Source organism: Lathyrus oleraceus, chromosome 7 (genome assembly GCF_024323335.1).
Source record: "Lathyrus oleraceus cultivar Zhongwan6 chromosome 7, CAAS_Psat_ZW6_1.0, whole genome shotgun sequence".
Taxonomy (NCBI): Eukaryota; Viridiplantae; Streptophyta; class Magnoliopsida; order Fabales; family Fabaceae; genus Lathyrus; species Lathyrus oleraceus.
This window is the reverse complement of record NC_066585.1, coordinates 401979636-401992030: the sequence shown is the minus strand read 5'-3', so window position 1 is coordinate 401992030 and position 12395 is coordinate 401979636. Positions and strand designations below refer to the sequence as shown.

The 12395-nt window shown below is 37.3% G+C and overlaps 1 protein-coding gene across 1 annotated transcript; it reads left to right on the top strand.

The window, feature by feature from the left end:
• The first annotated feature begins 6222 nt into the window (after positions 1 to 6222).
• Positions 6223 to 7452, top strand: LOC127104024 (uncharacterized). Its single transcript, XM_051041246.1, has one exon. It carries the CDS (start codon positions 6223 to 6225, stop codon positions 7450 to 7452), a length of 1230 nt encoding a protein of 409 aa, XP_050897203.1.
• The last annotated feature ends 4943 nt before the right edge of the window (positions 7453 to 12395 follow it).

Below are 12395 nucleotides of genomic sequence, written 5' to 3'. Positions count from 1 at the left end.
ACTAAGCATAACTTTCTCAATTTTGATCCAAATGGAGAAAACTTTATAGTTATAGAAAGCTTGGAACAAGAGGAACAACTTTCTTGTTGGAGAAATTTCCAAATGGAGCTTTTATCTTGATGGAAAATGGGTTTAAAGTGAGTGCAACAATCATGAAAACTTGCCCTAAATGGAAAGTCAACAATTTCCAAATTATGTAACTTTTTCCAATTCCTGATTACATGATGAATCCATGATCCAATCTTAATCAAATTTCACATGTAGGATCCCCTAGGCATGGATTTTGAGTTTCCACTCTCAAAATGTCAGGAGTTGACTTTTCTGGCCCCACAATTGACTTTTCCCAAACTATCTGATTTCCGATTCCAATGATCAATCGAAGCACTTCTGGCTCAAATAAAAAGATGATTTTTGTATGTAGACCCTTGTGGACATATGGAGGGCCATGGAAAAGAGTTTCACCCAAAGAATCAGAAATAGACTGATTTTATACCAAACCCTAATTTTAGGGCAAAATGATCGGGGACTGATTGCACTCCTTGCCAATGGATCTTTCTGAGATAATTGTGAGTCTTCCTAGGCCAAGATGCCTCTCCAATCATAACATGGATGAGCCCCTCTACTTCCAACCAAACATTGCCTGTTGCAAGTAGCCATGAAACCCTAATTTCTTGATTAAATCCAGATGAACACTCTGATAGCTCTGAATCTTTCACTGATGAACTGAGGACCACAATAAGACACTTGGAGCCCCCTAAGACCCTTGAGACTTGTTTATTTAGAAAATGAAGTCCAATTCTCAATCTTGCTTTGTGTGGGCTCCTTCTGTTAAGGAGTGATCAATCAAACCCTGATTCCCAAGTCACTAATGCAGTATGCAATGAGTATGACCTAATATGATGCCAATGAAATGTAAAACAAAATCCCATGCTTCCAGAAAAAATGATGGGTAAATTTTGGGGTATTACACCACCCGTCCACACATCTCGCTGCAACATTAGTTTCCAAGGTTTGCTTGTTATTTTTTCCGGCGGACTCGGTAACAACAGTCCAAGCAGCAGTCCGACACGAGTGTTTTCCAACAAGTCAAGTTCCGAACAATAACCATAATATCTCATCATCGTCGATACGCAACAGTAGCGCCTTGCTCTTTAACTCAGTTTGTTAGTGATTGCTCCTCACGCCTTCCGTCGATAAGTCCGTTCGCGTTTCGGTTAGACCCTTTTTGTTTAATTTCGTATTAGGTTTTGCTTGTGTAGTGATGTTGCTGCTGGTTTCTGTTTCTTTTCGCACGTCTAATGGTGATTTAGTTGCGGAAATTTGTTCTGTTCGATTTTGAATCTCACCATAAGTTTGCCGTCTTGTTTGTATTTTTTTCTTAAAATTTTAAAGTTAAGATTTGTTTTGTGTTTTAAAGTAAAAATGATTTTGGAGTTGTGGGATAAATAGCAGCTTTGTTCATGGTAGAGGCGTCATGCTGTTTCATTTCCGTTTTGGTTTTATACCAGTAATTCGTGTAGTTATTCTACTATACTGCTAGTTATCGTTAATAATCATATTTTGATCAATGGATAAAATGGTTAATCCTTAACTTGAGAAGCCCTAGGTCCTGGGTTCGATACATGTATGCAGCATCCCTTAGTTTTATTATTATTGTTATCATTTCAAAAAAAACTATTTTTTAACCTTTTCATGTTTATTCCATTTTTTAGGTACTTGTTGTTTCGACTTTTAATATATGGACTCAACAATTCTCATGTTGTCATTCCATGATTCTTTTATCGAGATATTGATAGTATTTCGCCGCGTTTTGATTAATCTCATATGACATTTCAATTATTGTCAATGTGCGCAAACCGGCTTTGAGCATATTATCTAGGTTTTGTCTATTCCTCAATTCCCATTTGTCATTGCACGTCCTTGCGTTATGTGACTTTGATTCACATTCTCGCATCCTGATTTTAATCCGTGCACGTCCATATTTTACTTATATCAATTTAATTTTTAAATGTCTTGTTAATATAACTTGTTGTATAGTTTATTTTCTTCATATGGCTTACTCTTGGGCCTTCTTACAATGAGATCATTCCCTTGCACCTACACTCGTACACTGCTTGTATGTTGATTGAACCCAATGTATTTGTTTCATTATTTTGAATCCCCATTCGACAAAATATACCCCCACTCCCATGATGTGTAATAATTTTACTATTTTATTTCTTTATTTGCTTGACTATTTAGCTAGTTACTAACACAAAAATAAAATCAATCATTTCCAAAATTAACAAAAATAAAGACTCGACCCAACGTCGAGTATTTTCCCAATAAACAAATCCATCCATTTCTGTCCATCCATTTCTATCTATTCCATTCCTTTCAAACATGTCATTTAAATATTTCTCAATCGCTCATCAAATGCTTGATCCAATGTCAAGCCATTTTCACAATAAAAACTCAAAAATACTTAATTCCCATTTAATACTTTTCAATAAAAATGGAAATGGAATTAGGTGGATACCACACACTCCTGAGACTAGGATTCGAGATGGATATCTAACCTATCTTACCTCTCACCATCATCCAAAATCATCAACACGTTTTTGTCAAACCCTTTCTCAATCAAATTCAAAAAACACTTAATTCTTATTAAATACTTTTGCAAATAAGATGGAAATGGAATGTGGTGGATACCATGCACTCCTGAGACTAGGATTCGAGATGGATATCTCACTCATCCAAGTTCTTTCCATTACTCAAAACACATTCCCACCAATCAAACCTTTTCTCGCCGCCGTGCGATTAACCCTTAAACCCTTTCTCAAACGAAAGGTATTTTGTTTCAAGATAATACAAAGCAATGTTTCGTCCACTTGAATGTGTGAGTAAGCTTGCGACGTTGCCCACGAATGTTAATTTGTAAATCCATTCGGCCATGATGAAAACGTCCCCTTCTCCACTTGTTTTGGGTAGTCCAACAATGTTTTCATCGATTGACACAAAGTAGCTTTCGCTAAAATCGACCAACCAACAAACATTTTTCTACCCAGAACTACGTAAGCCTTGAGTTCTCTATTGCACCCGGAGATACGTAGGAGCGGGATTCATAAATCTTGTCAGGCCCATTAATAAAAAACTTAGGTTTAGTCTCCTTCGTTGAAAATCAAAAAACGTTATTCTCTCTCCTACTCTTTCTTTCCCACCTAATAACTTGAGAAAGCCTAACATTTCAAACTGACACTAACGCGCACAACTAACCTAACGTTTCCCGTTGAGTACAACGGACGTGAGGGGTGCTAATACCTTCCCCTTGCGTAATCGACTCCCAAACCCTGATTTGGTTGCGACGACCATAATCATTGTCGTTCTTTCTTGGGTTTTATTGATATTTACCTTTTCCTTTTAGGAATAAATAAAGTTCGGGGGCGACTCTGTTCATTTCATCATTGCGAGCGTGCGATTGCGCTTCCCTAGGTCTTATTCTCATTTTTTCGAGGTACGACACATGGTACTCCATGGGAACCATCTAGGATGTTTACTCTTAAATGTGTGTTGTTTATCGAAGTGTTTGCTTGCCAAAGGTTTGCGGAGTGGAGGTGGATTTTAAATTAGTGTGCTCGCAAAGGATTGGGTCCTTATGCCTACGTATGCCCACTTGTTGAAGTGAGAAATCAGAGCCCCGTAGTTCTTGGGTTTAAAATGTTTGTTTGTTTTGTTGATTTTATTACCTTGAATAAGGGTTTTCGAAAGTGATGCCCTAAGGCTCCAACAAAAGGTTTGAATGCGTTGAATTGGTTTTGGGTTTTGAGAAAGTGTTATTAATTTCGGATTACACTAAAGACTATGGATAAAGGTGAATACTCGAACCACCAAGCGAAACGTCTTGTGTTCAAAGCATTCAGAACGAGTGTAAGAAAAATCCATTCTCATCCCTTGTTTACCACTTAAGGCTCATGGCGTATAATCCTAATCGTATTTATTGTGTTTTTGAGTTTGATTTGAAAAAAGACCGTTTGACGTTGGATCAAGGGTTTACTTATTGATTTTGGATTTGAAAAAAAGACCGCTTGACGTTGGATCAAGGGTTTACTTATTGATTTTTTATTTGAAAAAAGACCGTTTGACGTTGGATCAAGGGTTTTATTATTGATTACGAAATGGTGAGCGCTCCTAATGCCTAAGGAATAAGTAACAAGCAATAAAAGAAAGCAAGTAAAAGCATACATCGGAAAGGGGAGGGGGTACATGTAAAGTACAAGGGAATGCAGGAAATAAAAGGTCTCATTGTCAGGTAGCCCAACAGAAAGCCTTGTGTGTGCAATTGTGTCCTAAACTAGAAAGCACATAAAATATTACAAGTTCTTGAGTCTTGAATGCTCCTTTCCATGTCCGGGTTGAATAATCATCCAAGTTCTTTTGCAAGGGTCCTAATAAGAAGTCCCTAAGTCCATTGTGCTTACTGTGGAAATTGGTAAATAATCGTTGGTCCTCCCTAAGCCTTAAACTAAGGGTTACTTGCAGGATCGTCCAGTTGATCCTAAGACATGTGCTAATGTAACAGGGTAACTCGTTTAATTCGACGGACTATTAACTTTGTGAGAAACGCCTTCTGACAAACTATTGAACAAGCAAAGGTTTTCCCACACGAAATGATGATGCTATAGACTATGGGTGACTCGTGACCGACAACACTATAACATTCAAAAGACACACAAAACGAACACACTTTTGGTGAATTCTATTATCGTAATAGAATTAGTGTCGACAGCGTAGACGACAACATAAAAAGATAATTCAAACGTAAACAAAATTAAAACAAAGTGTTCAACGGGAACAATTGAAAAATAAGGAAATTGCATTGAAGTAAATGTGGTGATTCATGTACATAGCACTTTTGAAAACTCTTGCTTCCTCACGCTGGGAATGTGAAGTTTTTTACAAGTGATTTTGGTACAAAGTGAACACCCCGGAGTCCTCTATGGGATCCCCTATTTATAATGAACTAAAGACACTGTCTACAGGAAAAACTACCCCAAAAATAATTGTCTGTAGACAGACGTCGTGCTACACGATCTAAAAATTGCTCCATATCTTTGGCACTCGTTCTCCTTGTAACTGCTAGTCATTTTGAATTTCAAAGTTATGCCGCTCAGGTACTTATGTTGACACCGTCCCCTATGTTTCCGATACAATCAAGAACTTCTTAAGTCCCAATCTCTGGTTTAGTCGACAGAACGGATTTTGACCCAACTTGCTTCTTCCGTCGATTTCATCTTCTGGTAACTTGTGGTTTTCCCAGCTCTTGCTTATCTTGGACTCAGCTTTTCTTTCAAACATCCCCTTGGTGAGGTATAATACTTAAATCCATAAGGCGCTTTCATTAATTACGCCTTCAACATGCCTTAATAATTTCTTGTGGTAACAAAATGCCCCCCAGAGATGCCATTTTCAAATGTCGACTTTTTACGAGATAGTGGCATCTTTGAGATGTCGAATTGCTCTTTACCGTTTCCACTTCTACTTGGTGGTACAACTGTTTGTCCCACGCTACTGACGTCATCTAATCATGACAAACATCTCCTTTTTCTCCTGAGACTCACAAAATCACGTCTCCATCACTTCACATCTCTATGACGGAAACGTGTCTCCACCCACGACTGCCCCTTTGCCTCCACATGTCCGCGGATGTGGGAACATGGGTACATGTATCAAAAAAAAGAAAATCAAACGTCCATTTTTCCTTTTCCTAGGGTTTAAGCTCTTATAAAACCCATGTTTATTCTTCTTCTTTCCTTTTTTCGTTCTTCATATTTTCCCCCTGCTTCAGTAAACGAAAATGAACAAAACTCCTTTCTTTTTAAACCTTCAACTTCTTCCATGGCCAGCTCAAGCAAAAACAAAACACTCTCCTCCGTTGCGAAGCTCACGTAACTACTCGTCATTGATGGCAAGGAATATGTTCCTGAACCTCCTTTCGCTAAAGAAAAAGCCAAAATTTGTCGTTCTCAGGTATTAATCTCTTCCTCCCTATCTGACAAACCTCTAGCATTATTAGGTCCACTCCCAGAGAATTGTCAACCTGAGATAACTAAGAAAAGTTCCTTTTTTCCCACCAGTCATATTTCTGAACCACTAGTTTCTTCTCAAAAACCTTTCTCCCTCCATTATGTCGAAAGGAACTTTAGAACTGCTCCTCCCAAGAACTGTCCTAAGTTTTGCGCTTGGATGGATCGTTTAGAGGCAGAGAAAATCGACCACTGGAAACGAATAGGTATATATACCCTTTTGCAGATTGCCCGTTGTGGCCCCCCTCAATCCTGTGGCATGTTGTTGGCTTCCCTCCAATTATGGGAAAGTTCTACCAACTCCTTTCATACAAAGTGTGGCATGATTACACCGACGTTTTTAGATATTGCTGCCATTACAGGCCTAAAACCGACCGGCAAAGTCTTCGACTGTGAAGCCGTAGCACCAGTCTCTCTAAGGTTTGACGTTGGTGATTCTCGCAAACCGACATACAATAACTTCATTGATCATCATGCTACATCTTCGGGGCCTATGACCACTGAAGAACATGTAGCCTTTCTAACTCTTTGGTTGTCTCGCTTTGTGTTCTGCTCTAGATCAATGCAGATAGCTAAACACTTTGCTCTCCTAGCGACTCAGCTACACCAAGAGCGTGACATTTCTCTTGGCCAATTAATACTGGCCTCTCTTTACGATTCTTTAACTAAGGTCGTCTGCCAAATCAAACTCCTTGACCCTGAGAACTCAAAAAAGAAGAATGTCTTGGCTCACGGTCCCTTCTGGTTCCTACGATTGTGGATCAACACCACTTTTTCTAAAGATATAACGTCTCATGGGATGAGGAGGGTCGCGTGTCCCCCAGAAGAGAAAAACCTTCTTTGGAAGCGACTGATCCCTCTTACCCCCATCGACAGAACCTTTCCTGATGTCAAGGTGTTTCTCCTTTTGTTTGACATTATGTTAACTCGCACCGACTTTCACCCCTCTATGGCTCCTTTCTGTAGTCGAACTGAAGTTCCTGAATGGCTCACCAGGGCTTTCCCTCCGAATGAAGATGAACACAAGAATGAAACTTTTGTTATCTGGAGACGCTTTCTGGTCCCCCAGTTTTTGTCGGTTGTACTATCTGGCGTCAACCCTGGACTGGTTGCTTACCAACCCAACTTGGTAGCCAGACAATTTGGACTTTGCCAGTTTGTTCTAAAGTCCCTGTTTTCTTCTCTTGACATGCTCAGAAACATCCTTTGTGATAAGCCCTGGAATGTGGTCAAAGAAGATGTTGAGGCCCTTTGGGAAAAACGACTAAGGCTCCATTCCATTCCATTTCAACCAGCCTTCCTCTGTACCAAAGAATTTGATGATTGGTGGCAATCATATCTTGCTGCTTACGTTGGTGCTCCCAAGGAAAAACTATCTGAACTAACTTAGGCTCTTATCCATTTTCCGGCGAAATCGACCAAGTGTAAGGCTCTCCATATCAAACAAATTCAAGCTTTCCAGAAATATTTTCAAGTTGTGTATCGACCTGATAATCTTCGTCGGACCATTTCTGAGGCCGCTTCCGAATTAAAGGAGAAGGTAACCGGCAGGATCCCAAAGCTTAAAATACCTGGTTACATGAAAGACAAGTATCTTTACGCCCTTCATTTCGGAAACATCAGATTCCCTCCTTCGCCATCTAGCCTATTGGCTTTCGCCTTCGGCTCTTCAATTCCAGATTGGTTTTATTGTCCCTTTTCAGACATGCAAAATGCTAATAAGAAAAAGGCCGACAGAGTGGTACCGACTATAATACCCTAATTTTGACCCTAAGATCCCTCATGGCATCATATCATTGCTCAGTGCATTGCCTCAAGGATCATAGTATGTTTGGCTCCTTAACCCTAGGGTTGGGATTTGTGTTAGTGGTTTGAGACCACCAAGCATGCTTGTATTGTATATTATTGCTTTTCTTATTTTGATTATTAACCAAAAGCACAAAAATATGTCACTAACTCTTTTTGTTTTGAAGCTCAAGTGATCATGTGCTCCAATGTTCCTAGGAGGCTCATAAGCTCAATGACGTGGCTAGATGAAGATGAGAAAAAGCATGACAATGGTACACAAAGCTCCTAATAATAATATATGTCTCCCAAGTATCTTAATTTGCCAATTTGATCAAGATAATCCAAAGGGCTTGAGGATTGTTTCCCAAGGAAACCCTAATTCAATTGTGCTTTGACTGTGCCTTACTCATGAAGCAACCTCAACCTATGATCAAAATTAATCAAGGGAAGTTCTTTCATTCATTATTTTATGCATATATGAGCCTATTTTAGGATCCTCAATCATTCATTCATCAAGATTGGAAGTTTGGCCTTGAAGAGTTGACCAGTCAAGTCATCTGACTAAACTGAAGATCACTGAGATACAACCTTTGATGTGTTTGTCAAATGAAGATGACCCCAAGATAAAACATGTTCTTAATAATCATATGAACAACTTTAATGTTCATCCAAAATCCATTTGAAACTTGGAAGGTCATCATTTATTTCAAAACATTATAGGTCATTTTGACTGAAACCCTAATTTTGGGTCAATTTCCCAAGGACGTAACTTCTTTAATTTTTATGATTTTGAGGTGAGACCAAATGCATTGGAAATATTAAGATTTCTAATTAAAATTTTATGTTTTACAAAACTTCATAATCCTAAAAGAAACACATGTGATAATACAAAACATTATAGGTCACTTTGGACCTAAGTCATTGAATTTGAAAAATGCCCAACTTCAAGTGCCCATAACTTTCTCATGAAAAATCCAAATGATTCAAAATTTGAATATAAATTGATCATCTTGAAAATATCTACAACTTTTATGTTGGAGGTTTTTTCAGTTGAAGCTTGCATCATAGAAACAGAGGGGCTTGAAGATGCTTGCTTTTGGTGAAAATTTTCAAAGGGGAACTTAAACATGTTTTGTGCCCAAACTTTCACAGCCAGTTTTCACTAATTTCCAAATGCCAAATGAATTTTTTGCCAACATTACTTTTATTCCTTATTTCAAGGGCTTTCCAACCATTACTCACATTACTTTTTTGGACTTACCATGTGTGAGTTTCGAAGAGCTTTCTTTTTATTCCCATTTTGGCATTTCATGATATAACTTGATGTGCAAGCTTGTGTAGTTCATTATGCACGTCCAATTCATTTCCAGTTGGTATCAGCAAGGATTTGCACCCATCATTGGGCCTTACATGTGCCTGTACAGGCCCATGCAAGGAGAATTAAAATCTCATGCACATGAGGGAACCATGCCTTGCAATCCATTTCAGCTATAAATAAGTGTTCATTCTCATTCAATTGGAAACCAAGTGGAGATCTTAATTGCTGCTGAATTGAAATCCCAACCCTCACTAAAGGAATTTTCAGTTTTCTCTTTCGCTTTCAAGCTTGAAATTCAACATCATTAGTTGATTTTCAAAGCTCAATTCCTTAACCTATCATCTCCATCACACTTCCAGAGCAAAAGCAGATCAAGATCTTGGAGAATTCGTGGCATTTGAAACTTTATTTTAGAGGTAGAACCTCAAACTTTTTTGATCTAGATCTTGCAATTCAATGTGAATTTCTTTGGTTTGTGTGGTTTTCTGAAGTCCTCTCACTTGAGGCAGGCCAGTGGTGGTCTTAATTGTTCAAATCGTGCCATTCCAGTTGACACACCATGATTTTCAAGCTCACATTTCTCTCTAAATAGGAATGGTGAGGATGATCCATGGTTACAGTGGTGATGTACATCACTTTAGCTTCATTTTGATGTCCAATGTTTTTATTTTCATTGCAATTTATTTTCCTGCGCGTGGTGGCCGGAACTTGTTGGATCACCGGAGAAGATCGTGGTTTCCACCACCATCCCCACGTGGTAGCCTACCAGCCTTTGGATCGTGCCTCAATGTTTTAATCACGAGCGTCCAATGTGTTTACTCATTTTAATGCAGCATGTCACGCGTTTGACTCCAGCCTACCATGTATCTGCGCCTTTGAGCCATGTGATCCATGCCACGTTAATTAATGAATTGATCTGATGGCTGCGCTTTTTTTCCTATTTTTCTACTTTCTTTTAATTTCAGTTAATTCCTTTTATTTTCAAAAATTCATAAATATTTTATTTGAAGTCACAAAAATATGAGACCAATGCCAAAAAAATTCTTGAAAAATCTAGTTTCATATTTTGATTTTTTAATTATTTTTGTGACTTCATTTAATATTTTTTGTGAATTATTTGATTTTTAATAGTTTTAATTCATTTTTAATTACTTTCTGATATTTGAAAAATCCAAAAATATTTTCCTAACACCTATGGATAATGATAAGTCAATGAAAAATAGTCTCATCAATTTCGTATTTGATTTGAGATTTATTTGAGATTTTAATTCATATTGTGTTATTTTTCATTGTTTTTAATTGTTTTTAAATAGTTTCTGACTTCAAAAATTATTGAGAAAATTTTTCAATGTTTGTTTGACCATGTTAGACATATGACAATTTAATTGGACTTGTTGAAGTTGATTTGAATTAAATTTGAGGTTTGACCATATTTTGTTAAATTTATTTTGCATTTATTTTTAATTCAAAAAATACCAAAAAGATATGGTTGACTTGTTGACTTGTAATCTTCATTTCTTTTCTGTTTGGCATTGATTGATGATGACTTGGTTCATATTTGATCAATTGAGTTTGATGCTTGAATTCTCTTTTCATCCATTTCATCTTCATCCCTTTTTTTTTTCATAATTTGGCCAATGCGTTAATGTCTTATGGTTGGTCTTGACAAATGAGAGGTTTAACCTTCTTTGATCCATACCAAACTCAACTTGATCCAAGATCAAGTGAGTTGTTTTGTGTCCAAGATAGGTTACTTCTTGGTCAAGCAAAAAACCTAAAGTCCATACAAGGCCCTTCCCCTTTTGTTTTGGCATGGCATGTTTGTGGAGCTTGACTTACTAGTCATGATCTCTAACTTGTGTTTATTTGCCTATAGTTTTATTGACCGGCTTCAGATAGGTGTGACTACTACATTAGTCCACTTACGATTGCTTAACATAGCGCTACATTATCTTATGACAAAATAACATAACCATACTAATTACTAACTTTAATTTGAGCATTTAATTTCTTGCAATTTACTTTTAATGCCATTTATTTCTTGCTCATTTATTCATATTGCTTTTCATTTTGTTCACTTGAGCACATATTTTATGTTTATGTCATTTTCCTTTTGCTAATTTGAGCTCATTATTGTATATAAATATATTGTTGTCTTGTGATTATTTTGTCTTTGTTTTGTGTGAACCTAATGCAAAAAGGAGAAACGACTTAGAATTAGGACATACCTATGCTTAAAGGAGTTCAAGAGCAAGTAGGCCTCATTCCTTTAGAATGCTAAATTTGTTGAAGAGAAACTAGGCCTCATGCCTTTAGAATGCTAAATTTCAAAGTTGACTTTAAAAGACTTCTCATCCAAACCTTTTCTTTGTCCATTCCCCTTATTGTGTTGTGAACTTTTTGATGTTTGCTCTTGTGTGATAGGGATTCTATCTTGAGATTGTGAAAGGAGGACCATTGTCATGAATAGCCAAGTTAAGAGAGACAAGCCAAATGGAGATCCTAGGAGCTTGAATCTAATTTGTGTGATTGCTTGTTTGTTTGCTAAGTCCAAAGGAAAGGAGCAGCTTGAATCATCTCTATGATTTCAAGAAAATGAACTCCAAGGGTTTTATCTTCTCTCTTATCTTTGATTACTTTAGGACTAGCCCTTCTCTTCTTCTCCCCACTCTAACCCAAACCAAAAACCATTTTCAAAACTTTGACTTTGTTTTAAACTAGAAACTTAGGCCTTATTCCTTTGACTTTTCAATCTCTTTTCATTAATACTCATTGTGAATGAATCTTAACTCTACTTTGACTTCATTTTTGTAAATACATCTAACTTGTAAATACAACTCATTTCAAGTTGTTTTGTGGTTCCAAGGGCCGCCTTTGTTAAAACTTTTCATAAACATTAGTCATAGGTTTGAGTTATCATAGTGGTTGATGTGAATCTCACCTTATCCTTAGTGATTGGATTATAAGTCTTCCATACTTATTATAGGGTTAACCCCTCACTAGTATGTCGAAGCTTTTCCTCACATGGTGGATTGTTGGTTTAGGTTGAGTTTTCTCCCTTTGATAACAAAAGACCTTAAGGCTTTTGATTAAATCAATTCACCAATGTTTGTGATTTGTACCCTGAACTACGAGGCTTTGATCCTCCTTTGTGATGGTACGTAGGCAATGGGTTCATCCATTCAAATAACAAATTTGTAAATATAATCTATTCTTTTCTCATCCCT

Coding starts and splice junctions, on each gene's coding strand:
- LOC127104024 (XM_051041246.1), top strand. CDS start 6,223: ATGGATCGTTTAGAGGCAGAGAAAATCGACCACTGGAAACGAATAGGT.